Genomic DNA, 16,017 nt, shown 5'->3' with positions numbered 1-16,017 from the left:
CCCCAGACCAAATCATAAACATTTGGACTCAAAGTTGACTTAAAAATTGGGTGAGACAGCACACACCTTTAATGCCAGCACTCAAGAGTCAACAACAGGTGTATCTCTGTGAGTTGGAAGTTAGCATGATCTACATAGTGAGTTCCAAGACAGCTAGGGTTACATATTGAGGTCCCAACTTAAAGAAAGAAGGAAATTGATCTCATACAGATTCAGATGCTCAAACCAAGACAGAACAATTAAATCTAGTATTATCTACTATTATTCTTTCTTTTTTCCCTGTTTCCCACATATTTTTAGCTCACTATTCTATCTTGATGAGTACACTTAGCCCACTATTAATAAGGAGTAAGACCAGTTGGGACTACACAGAGAAACTGTCTTAAAAAAAAACAAAAACAAAACAAAATAAAATGAACTACTGAACTACTCTTGTGTTCAATAAACAACTTTTTTGTCTTTTGAGACAAGGTCTCACTGTGTAGCATTAGCTGGCCTGGAACTCAGTATGAAGACTCGGCTGGCCTGGAACTAAGACTGACCTGTTTTTTCAGCTACCTCTAGAATGAAAGCTGTGGACCACTATGACTGCTGGTAAACAATTTTCAATTGCCCAAGTAAGACATAATATTTAAGGTACCTTTAGCGTGACAGGCAGGATGACATGCAGGGAAAGTGTTTCTGTGAAGAGCCTGTAGAGAGCTTCCTTCACAAAACAAGACCTGTTCCTGTACCGACTCAGTGCTTCAGAAATCTGACTCATGTTGGCTCCTCCAGCAACCTAAAAAACATAGAGTTATAGTATGTTTCACCTCCTCACACAGCATCTGGGTCCTGTCAACATTCAAAACAAATCCTGTGTTCTTCAACCCCATCTCACAGATTTATCCAATGAGTAAAATGTGTAGCTCAGTACAGTAACAAACAAGCAGGTGCTGATGTCGGGACTATACACACCTCCCTGCAACTATAGTCCAGTTAAGACTGTAACTGGGTGGTGCATGCCTGCAATCCCAGGACTTGGGAGGCAGAGGTTAGAGAACTGTCTCAAGCATGAGGACAGCCAGGTTCTATATAAGCAACCCTGACTGAATCAAGAAAAATAATCTAACCCCACAAAACCTCAACCAGCTGTGGTTTGGAGATCTGCATTAGTGGTAAACCATTCACTTGCCAAGTGTGAGAAGCTCAGGGTAAGAGCCTAATGCAAACAACAAACAAGCCACCTAACAATGTGCAAAGTTTCAACAATCATCAGCCATGACGGAGGCCTATCAGGAGGCTAAGTACTCACATAGGAAAAAAACATACGGCAAGACTAGAAGGCATGGGGCTGGAGTGGTTAAGAGCACTGACTGCTCTTCCCGGTCCTGAGTTCAATCCCCAGCGACCACATGGTAGCTCAGAACTATCTGTAATGGGATCTGATGCCCTCTTCTGATGTGTCTGAAGATGGTGACAGTGAACTTACATCTATTAAATAAATAAATAAATAAAACCTTAAAAAAAAAAAAGAAGAAGACTAGAAGGCAATGGGGAAAGGACCTTGCTCACCCTCAGTGTTTAACCCCACTCTCACATGCTGCAACTCCTCCCAGTTATTACAGAATAACGTGTTCTAAATAGCAGCCTAAAGCTATTTAACGGAACTTTCCTGATTTTCAATCACACCTTCTTCTACTACGCCCTCTCCTACAGCCTCTTTCCAAACATAAGATCAACAAGGAATTTTTGTTTTGTCCTGTTTTTTGTTTTTGTTTTTGTTTTTGTTTGTTTGTTTTTTCGAGACAGGGTTTCTCTGTGTAGCCCTGGCTGTCCTGGAACTCGCCCTGTAGACCAGGCTGGCCTCAAACTCAGAAATCCACCTGCCTCTGCCTCCCAAGTGCTGGGATTAAAGGGGTGCGCCACAACACCCGGCTTGTCCTGTTTTTTGAGACAGTTTTCTCTGTACAACCCTGGCACCCCAGAACAGAACTCATTCTATAGACCAAGCTGGCCTTAAACCTGCCCCTGCCTCCCAAGTGCTGGGATTAAAGACGTGCACCACCACTGCCTAGCTAATGAAAACTTTTTTCTCAAGATTTTATTTATGTATTTAATGTTTATGAGTATACTGTAGCTGTCTTCAGACACACCAGGGCATCAGATTCCACTACAGATGGTTGTGAGCCACCATGTGGTTGCTGGGGATTGAACTCAGGACCTCTAGAAGAGCAGTCAGTGCTCTTTAAGAACCAAGCCATCTCTCCAACCCAGGATTTAAAAACAAAAACAAAAAACTAAGCATGACCAAGTTTTCAACATTCCTGGATGGTAAAAGAACAAAAACCCAGGGGATAGAATAAGGAGCTTACAGAACATCTCTCCTGCCTCAACCACTAACATCATTTTTTCAGGACTCTACTAAACTGACAAGAAAATGCTTTTGTTGAAATAGTTTTAACACATACCCCAAATTGATTTCAAAGTTACACTCCACCTGCCTCAGCCTCACACACTCTAGTCTGTGTTCAGCTAAGGAAGTGCTTTTGAAAAGGAAGTGCTGTACCAGGCAGTGGTGCTGTACCAGGCAGTGGTGGCGCACGCCTTTAATCCCAGCACTTGGGAGGCAGAGACAGGTGGATTTCTGAGTTTGAAGCCAGCCTGGTCTACAGAGTGAGTTCCAGGAAGGCCAGGGCTACACAGAGAAACCCTGTCTCAGAAAACAAAAACAAACAAACAAAAGAAAGGAAGGCCCAGCGACCTGAGTCTGTTTCCCCGGAATTAATCCCTAGGCCTGATTACAGGCATTCAAGTTACTCCCATGCCTTTACCACCAAACAAGCACACCACAGGGGGGAAACCACTACTGGACTACTGGTCTACAGGCCTGATGTGCCTTCTTGAGGCCAACAGGGGGTTGGTTTGTGCTATGTATTCAAATACTAAATAATGGCCCCCAAGATCTGGCTGCCCCCACTGAGGACACCAGCTTTTGTTGTATGAACTTTGCTCCCCTCATTAATTGGTCAATAAAAGGCTAAAGCCTGTGATCAGGCAATAGATAGAGGTAGGCGGGTTTTCAGTTACCTGGCTGGGGGTGGAAGGTAGTAAAGAGAGGAGAAAGAAGAAAGCACAGGGAGAAAGAAGGAAGCTGCTAAAGAGAGATGGACCATGGGCACGCGACTAGGAGAAACAGCAAGTAACAAGGGACACGTGGCTGAAATGTAACTTAGAATGGCTCAAACCTGCTCAACCTAGGCTTACAGCTTGTAAAGAAAATACCTTGATTTTATATGGGCTATCTAGAATTTCTAATTCCTTTTCTACACTGCCACTAATCTCCTAGGAAAAGATATCCTGGAGGCCCTGGAAGTTACTCTCATTAGTCAGCCAAAAGAAAACTGTAGTAGGGTAAATAATTGAAGGACAAACCTTCAATCCTTGCTTAGTCATAAAGAAATCAGAGTAACCAGCATCTGTATACAAGAGTCCCACAAATTGCATCGCAGGCCGATGCTGCAGAAAGGATTCCACAGCTTGATCAGTGATGTTGGTGCCTCCTGAAATATCCAGTGATATGAGGTTGGGCAGAATGTCCTTCTGCTGTAACAGATAAAAAGCCAGGTCTGATCTGAGCTGCCTATGATCAGAAATATCAAGGTGAAGTAGGCATTTCAGTTGTCTGATAACTGCAAGAATTTGTGGGTTGTTCATGGCCAGGCACTTCAGATAGTGCATCGTGAGAGATCTGAGCCGGTTCTTACAGGAGAGGAGTGCAGAGATGTCAGTGACCACAGTATTGGAGATATCCAAGCTTTCCAGGTTTGGTAACTGAGAAACGCTAACTAGGTCTTCATTGCAAAAGGACACGTTGGCAACACTTAAAGTGTGAAGGCCAGAGAACTGACTCAAGGCCAGTAGTCCTGAGTTCTGAGGGACACTAACTGAGTCTAACATAAGACACTGAAGGTTTTTCTGGATCCAGGCACTACTCTGGAGAGCGTGAATGATGTCTGGGGCTAGAAGCTCGGAGTCTACTGAGGTGGCATCCACTTCAATGAGCTTGTGGTGGCAGAAGGCTTTTGTGAAGGCTGTTGCGGAGAGTTTAACTCTCTGAATATTTATCAGCTTCAGGTTCATCTGCTTGCCTTGGAAAATGCTTGCTGTTCTGTCAGTCAGCTTGCCTGTAAGAAAAGCAGAACCACTTTCAATGACAACCAGATCTCATGCCTTTCCTGAATGTGACATAGCAGTGAATGTGGAGAACAGATGCTACTAGAATATTCTGACCATGGTTACTGCTGACTGTGCAAATGCTGTCCTAAGCCCTCCACCAGCTCACTAGCTTATCTCTATTTTCTGCACTAACTCTACAGGGAAACTATTCAGTACTGTTGGATGAGGAAACGAAGGCTTCAAGAGTCTATCTTGCCCAAGGACTACTTGTGGAAGGTTGTACTTCAGAACTCAGACTTACCTACACAAACCCTATTTGCAGAAACAAAACACAAAATCAAACAGGTAGACAAGCAATAAGTAAATAACTCCACTATAATCACTTTGGGGAAAGGGAATTTCAAGACAGGATCTCCCTATATAGCTATGGCTATCCTGGAACTCACTATGTAGACCAGGATGGCCTCCAACTCAGAGCTCTGCCTCTGCCTCCCCAGTGCTGGGATTAAAGGTGTGTGCCACTACACCTGGCTTTTTCTGTTATGACCACTTTAAATCAAAACACAGGATGACTTAGCAAGCTAATTACTTATCCTTTGGGTTTCTTTCTTTCCTTCCTTCCTTCCTTTCTTTCTTTCTTTCTTTCTTTCTTTCTTTCTTTCTTTCTTTCTTTCTTGAGACAGGGTTTCTCTGTGTAGTCCTGGCTGTCCTGGAACTCACTCGGTAGACCAGGCTGGCCTCGAACTCAGAAACCGCCTGTCACTGCCTCCCAAGTGCTGGGATTAAAGGTGTGTGCCACCACTGTCCAGTGAGCCTTCATTTTTTTTGAAAAAAAATTTAAGATTGAGGCTGGAGAAATGGCTCAGTGGTTTAGAGCACTGAGTGTTCTTCCAGAGGTCCTGAGTTCAATTCCCAACAATCACAGGATGGCTCATAAACATTTGTAATGGGATCTGATGTCCTCTTTTGGCACACAGGTGTACATGCAGATAGAGCATCCATATACACAAAATAAATAAACCTTAAAAAATCAAAATATTTAAAAAAAAAAATTAGATTGACTTATTTTATTTGTATGCATGTTTTTGCCCTCATGAGTCTATGGGCATCAATCATGTTCATGACTGGTGCCCATGGCGGGCAGGAGAGGACACCAGTCTCCTGGAACTGAAATTACTCCAATTCCAGAAATCCAATGCCTTTATCTGACCTTCTTGAGCACAAAGCATACATGTAATGAATATATGTACAAGCAGGAAAAACATTCATACACATAAAAAAGGAAATCTTCTTTTAAAAGAAAGTAGGTTTATGTGGCAGTACTTGCCTTGAGACACAGAGATCTCTATAATTTTTTAGGCTAGTCTGAACTACATAGCAAGTTCCAGGCCAGCAAGTTTACACAGTGAGACCCCATCTCAAATAAAATAAAATAAAATAAAATAAAATAAAATAAAATAAAATAAAATAAAAAATTTAAAGGGCCAGTGAAATGGTTCAGCAGATAAAAGAACTCACTGCAGAGTTTGAGAACCTTCATTTGATTACTAGAACCCACATGGTGGAGAAAATGAACCCTTGCAAACCACCCTCTGGCTTCCATTCCTGTTGCACACATGCACACACGAACGTATGTGCGTACGTACCTATGTACGTACGTAAAAACCAAACTCTTTAAGAAAATAAATCAAACAGAACCTTTAATCCCCTCTCACTGTTTGTTTCTTGCTGCTGTTTACATTTTTAAATATTTATTTGACTGGGAAAGGTGGCATACCATACAGATGTAATGGTATATGTGTGGAGTCAGAAGACAACATAGAATTTAGTTCTCTCCTTCTACCAGGTAGGTCCCAGGGATAGAAGCTAGGCCATTTTGCCTGATGGTCAATGCCCTGACCCACTGAGCCTTCTTGCTGGTCTCTTCTTTGTTGTTTCCCCCCAGACATAACATCCTAGAACCCAGACTGGCCTCAGACTCCTTATGAAGCTGAGGATGACCGATACTCTCATTCTCCTGACTCCAGTTCTTATGTGCTGGATTTACAGGCATATTCCATCAAGTCTGGGCTCTTTTTTTGCATCCTGCAACTGACTAGACATGTTCCACCACTGAGCTATATCTTTAGCCCAAAGAGACTTTAAAGGCTCATACCCATAATGTAGATAAATAAAGAAAGAAAATACAACACAATGTTGGAAGCCAGAGAACATGTGGGGATGGTTTCTTGCTGCTCTCTTCTCTGTTTTATGTTGTTTTCCCCAAAACAGAATATCTCAAAGCCCAGAGTGGCCTCAGACTCATTATGGATCTGAGGCCATTAACTGTTATTCTGATTCAGACAACAGAATGAATATGGCTTTATTTTCTTTATCTATTAGACTGGCAGCAGGAATAGCTTCGAAAGCTTAGATTACCCTGTAAAGACTGAGAATATAAAAGTAAGAACTATAAATAAAGGTATTTTTTAAATAATAAAGCACCAAGGGTCACTGGCTATTGTCACTGTTGTTGGGGGCCCTCTACTGCTGAAGACAACATACACTCTGATTGGAGGACACAGTAATCAAGCTGGAACTGAGTTGAAATCAGCCTCCCTTGTACAGTGCTGGAAGATGCTAAGTAGGCCATTGGGGGAGAACTGTCATCAAGTCTTACTCCGTTGTGGAATACGCATACTACACTACTGAGGTGCCAGGTGAAACTTGGCCATTGGCACAACAGTGGCCAGTCTGCTATAGGGATGAGCAACAGCTCTTCAGTTGGACAGAAGTCCATGCCACAGAAGGAATTCATCTCTGGTACTGCAAGTTTGGTCAAAAGCTGGGGAGGTAAAGGCTATGCATAGTAGAGAAGGTACAGCTGTTGTTTTGGTAACTGGACAAGAAATGCCTGTGAAACTACCTTGTAAACATGTTTATGTCCATAGATCAGTGCTGTTATCAGCTTTGAAGAGGCTTATTACTGCTTAGCTGCAGATATGGTCAAGTGCTAAGAATAACTGACTGTTGGAGTTGGGGAAATGGCTTAGTGTGTATGAGCACCTGCTATGCAAACATGAAAACCTGAGTTCAAATCTCCAGAACTCAAGTAAAAAGCCCAGCATGACCAAACATGCCTAACACCCCAGTGCCGTGTGACGGTGGAGATGGGGCTGCTAGGCCTTGCCTGGCTGGCTGTCGGTACAGTTCCATGCTTAGTAAGAGACAATGTCTCAAGGAGCTAAGGAAAAAAATGATACAACAGATCATCTGATGTTCTCTGCTGGCATCTACACAGGCACCCACAGGCTGAGCCCTAAATGGCTATTCTCCATTGCCCATTCCAAAACTCATAGAACAATGAAGAAGAGAGGGAGGGAAAAAACGTTAGAAGCCAGGAGGGAGTGGTGTGTTGAGAAACTCTTTCCTCCTCTACAACACAGCTACTGCACTCTACCAGTGGCCAATGCAGCACAAGAGCTACTAAGACTGAGCTGTCAACATTCTGTCAGAGGAGAAAGGGAATCACAAGGGCCACAAGGACACATGTAATTAATGAAGAAAGGGAATCATCCCCCATGAGGACACATATGTAATTAATAGCTGATGGGCATGGGAGGAGAGGCAGCAGGTACTGAGGCACTGTCTTAAATAGTACAGCCACTGGTAAGGTGTACCTGTGCTCCTGTAAAGTACCCCTCACTGACGCTTCAGCAGGTCACCAAAAAGACTACCGTTTAAAGAATATTTAATACCTTGCCAAGCCATCCTCTCAAGGAATTTATCAGCTATTTCATGAGGGAAATACCAATGCTCTGGAAAACACAATGTTCCATCAGGTCTCGTAGAACACCATTTGTCCAACTCAGCGATTAAGACATCCAGACAGATGTTGACCAAAGAGTAGGGTGATGCTTCCTCCTAAATCATCAAGAGGAAAAGAAAAAAACTGTTAGAATTTACCTGCAAACATTCAACATAAAAGTGACCACTGTCAATAAGATGACTCAGCAGGTAAAGGTGCTTGCTCTACTGCCAAGCCTGATGGTTTGAGTTCATCTTTGAGAAGAACCAATGTCCATAAGCGTCCTTTGCCTTCATATACTCCTAATAGCACATACTAAATTAAAGAACAACGAAACAACCAGCAAGACATGACAGCACACAGCTTTAATCCTAGCTAGCCTTGGAAGGCAGAGCAGGCAGATCTCTGAGTTTAAGACCAACCTGGTCTTCACAATGAGTTCCAGGACAACCAGGTATACATAGCAAGAGCCTGCCTCAATTGTAGTAGTAGTAGTAGTAATAATAATAATAATAATAATAAATAATAATAATAATAATATTTTAATACTATTACTTCTGAAATCAAATGTACAGCTTACCAGAACATACAAGATAATGCTAAGGCAGTTTTTCAAATTCATAGTTTTAGAATCCTCAGTGCTTATTATTGCAGCCAAGCTTAACGACCTGAGTTTGATGACTAGGACCTGCACAGCGACTCCCCCAAGTTATCCTCTGACCTCTGCACTCCCACCTTTGCATGTGCTTCTCCCAAATAAATTAATTTAAAAACTCAGGAAGATCTCATATAAGTATCTTCATATATCACAAGTTCCTAGAAAATCAACCCAATCCCAGTGTAGTACATAGGAAAGAGCACTATAGCTCAGACTGGCCTCAGACTCTTAGTAAATCTCTTGCCTCATCTGTCCAAGTACTGGGATTACAAACTTGAGCCACTAGGCCTGGCATACTCATTTATTTATATATTATTTATGGTTTTGAAATGAGGTCTAAGTTAAGAGTTAACCTGAAAACCTGAGCTCAGGCACTCCGCCTACCTCAGCCTCCTGAATATCTTGACTACAGACACCCTTTTGGGGCTAGCAGTGTGGCTCAGTTACTTTTTCACAGGCCTCAGAACCTGTGTGCAACCCCCTAGATGAACAAGGCAGCAGGAAAGAACTGACCACCCCTTAGGAGTTGGCCTCTGACCTACACATACCTGCATCTACAAAGTAACTGAAACAAATAATTTCTTCTAAAAAGATGACTTTTTCATTGGTTGGCACAGTAGCACACTCCTGAGAACCCAGTATTTAGGAGAAAAGGGGCAGCAGCAGGCAGAAGCAGAGGATCAGTTCAAAGCCAGATAATTTTATTTATTTACTGACTGGTAGCCCAGTCTGAGCTCCAACTTGAAGTCCCACTGCCTCAGCACCCCAAATGTTAGAAATGACCCACTTCTACACATTTTCTGGGGTTTTGTCATTTTAGGCAATGTCCTCTGCACTACAGACTGATCTCAGGTCACTATGTAACCAAAGATGGCCTTGAACTTATAATTCTTCCACATCCACGTCCCAAAGCTGAGATGACAAGCATGACCACAGGCTCATTTCATAAATCTCTGCCCACAATGCACTGCTTTCAAGCCTTACAGCCTCAGCTCTTCAACTTTTGACCTTAGGTAACCCTTTTATTTATGAAAAACCAGACTGTCAAGGCTGGAAATGGAACCTGACAGGTGAGAAAGCTTGCTGCTCTTGCATAGGACCAGGGTTTGGATCCCAGCACCCACATGGCAACTCCCAGAGGTTTATAACAGTTCCAGGGAATGCAATACCTTCTTCTGACCTTTGTGGGCCCTGCAGGCATGGTGCACATACATTCATGCAGGCAAAACACTCAAAGAAATAAAATAAAAATAAGTCTTTTAAAATGGACTTTTTCTAGGTTCAATACTCAACACTTCTCTCTTTCATGTTTGTTGTACATTAGAAGTAAAAACTGACTGTAATTTCAATGTTCATGAGGCAGGTGCTTGACTGTTAGGAGTGCTGGCTGTTCTTTCAGAAGATGCAAGTTCAGATTCCCAGCATCCACATAGCAGCTTACAACTACCTGTTCATTCCAGTCCCAGAGCATTCTGCACCCTCTTCTGGCTTCCTTTGACACCAGGCACACACAGAGTTCAGTTAAAATACATGCATGTAAAACATATACATGAATTAAGTTAAAAGAAAGAAATAATAAACCACACACACAAAGCCCTGCTCGCTACCCATCTCACAGTCTAAGATGCCCGAGAAGCTGAGGTAGAACTGCTTCCCTACAAGTTCAAGGTTGGCCTGTATAACAAAACAAAAATTCACACTACACACACCTCCAAACCCCACTAACCTGTTCATATAAAACTTACTTGCTGGACAGTGAAATGTCAGCACTAAGAAGCAGAGGCAGGCAGATCTCTGTGAGTTCTAGGCCAACCTGGCCTACAGAGTGAGTTCCAGGACAGCCAGAACTACAAAGAGAAACCCTGTCTCAAAAATACAAAACAAAACAAACAAACAAAAAAAAACCTTACTCATAGCAATCCTATGGTTGCCTCCTAAAAAAAAAAAAAAAACAAAAAAACAATAACAAAAACAAAACCACTTTTCTTTACCAGGTACACAACCTTTAATCCCAGCACCCCAGGGGTAGGAAGAACAGGAATCCAATCCCAGCTTCAATTACTGGTGTGCTGCAACTTCCTCTGAATTACAACAGTCCACCCTGGAGGAGGTTTCTTAACAAGGCTTTGCAATATACAACTAACAAATCTTTGGAAGTCCCTACAATTTACAAGGTCCCTGCCAGGGCTGGAGAGATAGTCTGCGAGCCACACAGAAAGGCTAGAGCAGATCCCTAGCACCCAAATCAAGGAATAAAGCTTTTATAACCCCAGTGTGGGAGGACAAAGACAAGAAGATCCGGGGAGCCTAGCTAGTCTACCAGAAACAAGATATGGATTTAGACATAAACAACCTGCAGAGCAGGAATGAGTATATTCTAAAGAAAAATTTCTGTCCCTTGCTTTGGCCAGTGAACTATCAAAAGGATATATGGCAAGAAAGTGCAGTTTCCCCCAGCATCATGCTCAGGGAAGAAACAGGCTGAAGTCTGGGGCCATGGGGGGAGGGGAGGCTTGTCTTCTGTTAGTGACCATTGCAATTGACTACCTGTTCTTGCAGGACAAACTGGAAGGGAGACAATGATAGGCCAGTGATAGGCAGCATCTTGCCTCTGCTTGTGATGTGTAACTCTGGCCCTCTACTTACACCTACATTCACATTTGAGACTCTGAAGATAAACTTGGGATGTGTACTCAGGGATATCACTGGATCCTTTTGCCACTCTTCCCAATATAGTCATATAGATTTTTTTTTTTACTTTTCACAAGTAATTTGTCTCTTTAATTGGCTCCAATGTGGACTCTGTTTCAACAAATAAGGCAGAAGGGCCAGCAAGATGGGTCAGTGGGCAAAAAATAAAAGAAAGGCTGGACATGGTAGCAATTGCCTTAAATCTCACCACTTGGGGTGCAGAGTTCAGCCACCTACATAGTGAGTTCTAGGACAGCCAGGGCTACACAATGAGACCCTGTCTCAAAAAGAAAATTAAAAAAAAAAAAAAAAAAAAAAAAGAAGGAAAGAAAGAAAGATAAAGAAGTGGTGGGCATGGTAGGAGGATCAAGCCATGGCAAGTGGTATAAGTCTATAATTATAATTAGACCTGAGAACTGTGCCAGAAGACAAGCTACCTTGCAACTTGTTGTGTAGACCAAATCCGTTTGAAGCTACGATTCTGCTTCTGCTGGAATTATACATGTGTGCAACCACACCTAATAAATACTAACTTAAAAAAGATTTGTATACAAATCTGTGTGCCCATATGTGACTACATGCACACAAATACAGGTATTCAGAGGTCAGAAGTATCAGAACTCCTGGAGCTGAAGTTACAGGCAGTCACTCAACATAGATGGTTAAGAACCAAACTCAAGACAAGTGCAAGAACAGCATGCACACTTAACTTCTGATCCATTTCCCAAGCCCAAGACTAATACCATTTTAACATCTATAGACTTTTGTAACCAATAAGAGAATATATATGCTTCTTTAAAAGTATTGTTATATGTATGAGTGTTTTGCCTGCATGTGTATATGTGCTGTATGTGTGTGTATGTGTGTGATGGGGCCAGAAAGAAAGCACTGGATCCCTTAAAACTGGATCCCTTATAGTCAATACTGACACATGTAGGTGCTGAGCACTGACCCTGAGTCTTCAAAAACAAAACCTGCTCTTAACCACTGAACCATCTCTCCAGCCTCTACAATATGCTTTTTAAATCTGAGCAAACCATAGCACTGGAGAGATTGCTTATCAGTTAAGAACACTTGGCTTCTCTTCCAGAGGACCCAGGTTCAATTCCCAGCACCCATAAGGCAACTTACAACTGTCTGCAACTCTAGTTCCAGGCAATCTGACATCCTCATACAGATACACATGCAGGCAAAACATCAATGCATGTAAAATAAAAATAAGTAAAATCTTTAAAAAAATTTTGAGTGAACCAAGAGAGATCATATTTGAGCCTTGCCACAAATCTTAAAATCTCAGTAAATATATATAAACCATAACAATAGAATTTGATTTCTTGGGCTGGAGAGATGATTAGCTGGTAAAGGCCTTCACCTCACTGAGGTATTGAAACACTGAGTTCAATACATACGGCAGAAGAGCAGAACAGGCTTCAAATTGCCATCTGACCACCATAAACGTGTCCAAGGCACACACATTACAATAATCCACAAAAAAATGTACAGGCCCAAACCTATAATCCCACCACTTGTGATACAGAGGCGGGATGATCAGGAGTTCAAGGTCACCCTCAGCTACATAGGGAGCTATAAGAACAAACAACAACAAAACACAAATTACACATCATATAAGCAAAATAAGGAAAATTATAAAGCTGTGACCCATAACTAATAAAAAGGTGTGTATGTTAAAAAGATGATAACCAGAAAAAAAGTACAGATATCATATACACTAAAAAGATAATTTAAGGCTGGGTGGTGGCACATACTTTTAATCCCAGTACTCAGGAGGCAGAGGCAGTAGGACCTCTGAGTTCCAGGCCAGCCTGGTTTACAGATTGAGTTCCAGGACAGCCAGGAGCTACACAGAGAAATCCTATCTCAAAAACTAATAATATTAATAATTCTAAGATTTCCATGAGGATTTCATTCCAATAAATTTGATAAACTAAATAAAGTAGAGAATAAATTTCTTGATGTTAGCAAAGCAAGCAATCTGTTTAAGTTCTGGGAATGCTGTGTCTTCCCCCCACCCCCTTCCTTTTCTTTTTTCTTTTCTTTTTGAGACAGTTTATCTGTGTAGCCTTGGCTTCCAGGAACTCTGTAGACTAGGTTGGCCTCACACTAACACAGATCCACCTGCCTCCTGAGTGCTGGGATTAAAGACATGTACCACCAATGCTCAGGAAATGTCTTTTATAAATATGAAGATATACAAAGAACTAACTCTATTAAGTCCAAAGAGCCAGGCAGTGGTGGCACACGCCTTTAATCCCAGCACTTGGGAGGCAGAGGCAGGTGGATTTCTGAGTTCGAGGCCAGCCTGGTCTACAGAGTGAGTTCCAGGACAGCCAGGACTACACAGAGAAACCCTGTCTCGGGGGAAAAAAAAAAAAAAAAAAAAAAAAACAACAACAACAAAAAAAAAAAGTCCAAAGAAATAAATAGGCATATGAGTTAAAACCTTCGAGGGCTGAGGAGATAGCTCACTTGGTAAAATGCTTGCCTTGTAAGCAGAGACAAGCAAAAAGAGGCTGGGTCCTGCGTCACTTCTTATGATTGTAATCTTAGGATTGTTAAGATTGTTGAGAACCCAAAGCCAGCCTAAGCTACTTGGTGAGTTCCAGATCAGCCTGATCTTGGGTGGAATTTTATTTCCAAAAAAAGATTAAAATAGGGGCTAAGGAGATAGCTCAAAGGTTAAAAGAGCACACTATTCTTCTACAAGACGCTGGAAGTTCTGTTCCCAGAACCCACATCTGCCTGCAACTCTAGACTTCAAGAGTCGACCGTACTCTTCTGGGCTCTGAAGGAAACCTGCACTCATATGCACATACGGGTGCTGGACCTCAACCCAGGTCTTCTCTTAATTGCTGAGCCATCTCACCAGTCTCATAACCATAATTCAAAAAATAAGTAGGGGCCCAGAAAGATAGGACAGTAAAGGTGCCTGGCCACCTGAGCTTGACCCCCAAAACCAACATAGTGGAAAGAGAACATATAACCAACAAGCTGTCTTCTGATCTAGTAATTCTTTTTAAGCTGGAGAAAATAACTTCTGAAGGTCAAGAGAATACAAAATTGATATATAAAAGTCAATTTAATGTATTTCTTAATGTAACTCAATTTTACATGAACCTTTTCAAAATACAGGGCTGAGGTTCATGTTTTTAAAAAAAAAAAAATCAGCACTCAGGAGGCAGAGGCAGGTGATCTCAGTGAGTTTGAGGAAAAAGGAGGTGACCTTAACTGGCAGGTGTTTGTAATCCCAGTAATGCCAGGAGACAGAGGCAGAACTGATTTTGGAGCCAGTCTGGGCTACATAGAGAAACCCCATCTCACACACACACACTTTCTGAGTGCACCTCAGTGGAAAAGCAGACTACCAAGAGATCTTCAACCCCAAATCCAAAAACACAACCAAAAATACCATCTCAGCCAGATTGCTAACTTCTCTCTGAACATATTTCCGCGTGGCCCCTCATCACTAGATTTTTGTTGGTCTGGATGGGAGGTAGTCTCCTGTGTAAACAGCACAGGCTGGCCCAGAACTCCTTAAGAGTGGGCACTTGGGCAGACGCAGTCTGATCTCTGCAAGTTCAAGGGCAGCATGGACTACATCGTGAGTTCCAGGACAGCCAAAGCTGTTACACTTAGAAACCCTGTCTCGGGCAGGGGTGGGGGTTGGGGGACCGCAATAAAATAAAATAAAGAGGCGTCACCACTGTATTTTTCGTCCTCCCAGGTGGCACTGAACATCCAGAGTCACTTGACCCTAAGTTCCAGTGAAGACACAGCTAACCTCGGGGTTTTCGCCTTCCTCGATTACTAGGGCAGGTGGGAGGGCGGCTGGTGAGAGCCGCTGCGTGGGAAGCTAAGAGGAGGAGGAGGCTGGCGGAGAACCGCTGAAAGGTCTGAGGAGGGCGTCTGAAGGAGCCGGCTGAGGAGACCAGGCTGGCAGGGGGTCTGAGGAGAGGAGCCCGGGATAGCCTGAAGGGATGGCGCCTGCGCGCAGGGGGGGCTCAGCATGGCTGGACTTGAACCCGGGCGCCTTCCTCAGCAGCGCAGTGAACAGGAACTCGCGAGGGCGGGACGCGGCGTCCACGGAGCCCGGGCCAGCCTGCCCGCGACCTCCAGCGAACCGTCACGGCCAACTCGACGCCCGCCCGGAGGAGGCCGCCCCGCACCAGCCCGCGGGCCGCACGGCACGACGGGCGGACGCCCGAGGGCCCGGACCGGGGACGCACTCACCTGTACCAAGCAGTGGCCCTGCGCGTCCTGCTGAGCGTCGGGCAGGACGAGGACCCGGGGCCACGGCAACGGATGCAAGAAGTGGACCATGACGCCCCTGCCCGTGCGAGCCCGGCCGCCGACGTCGCGCCGCAGCGCACCAGAGCAGAGCGCAGGAAGGTCGCCCGGCGTTTGAATCGCCGCCCGACGCCGCGCGCAGGTCGCCGCGACCCCGCCCCCGGGCGCAGGTCCAATGGTCCTCAGTCTCCAGGCTCAGCCACCCAACTCCTAGTCACCGGTGCCTCGGAGGCCGGCCGCCCTCAGGCCCACGCTGGTGAGGGCATTCGTACCGTGCGCACAGTATATATTATTATAAATTTTAGTTTTGTTTTGTTTTTCGCGACAGGGTTTCTCTGTGTAGCCCTGGCTGTCCTGGAACTCACTCTGTAGACCAGGCTGGCCTCGAACTCAGAGAGCCGCCTGCCTCTGCCTCCCA

The 16,017-nt window shown here is 43.8% G+C and overlaps 1 protein-coding gene across 1 annotated transcript in view; it reads right to left on the bottom strand.

Annotated features, from left to right (window-relative positions):
- Zyg11a (zyg-11 family member A, cell cycle regulator) overlaps positions 1–15,738 on the bottom strand; it is a 33,427-nt gene extending 17,689 nt beyond the window's left edge. Inside the window, exons 1-4 of the mRNA XM_034502570.2 lie at positions 15,543–15,738; positions 7,896–8,061; positions 3,415–4,166; positions 641–781 (exon numbers count right to left, since the gene is read on the bottom strand). Of these exons, the coding sequence (XP_034358461.1) occupies positions 641–781; positions 3,415–4,166; positions 7,896–8,061; positions 15,543–15,632 (1,149 nt within the window). The 5' untranslated portion in view covers positions 15,633–15,738. The remainder of the gene's footprint in view (positions 1–640; positions 782–3,414; positions 4,167–7,895; positions 8,062–15,542) is intronic.
- Between the last annotated feature and the right edge of the window lie 279 nt (positions 15,739–16,017).

Source organism: Arvicanthis niloticus, chromosome 5 (assembly GCF_011762505.2).
Source record: "Arvicanthis niloticus isolate mArvNil1 chromosome 5, mArvNil1.pat.X, whole genome shotgun sequence".
In the NCBI taxonomy this organism is placed as follows: Eukaryota; Metazoa; Chordata; class Mammalia; order Rodentia; family Muridae; genus Arvicanthis; species Arvicanthis niloticus.
The sequence above is the reverse complement of the archived record's forward strand: the minus strand, read 5'-3'. Positions and strand labels throughout refer to the sequence as shown.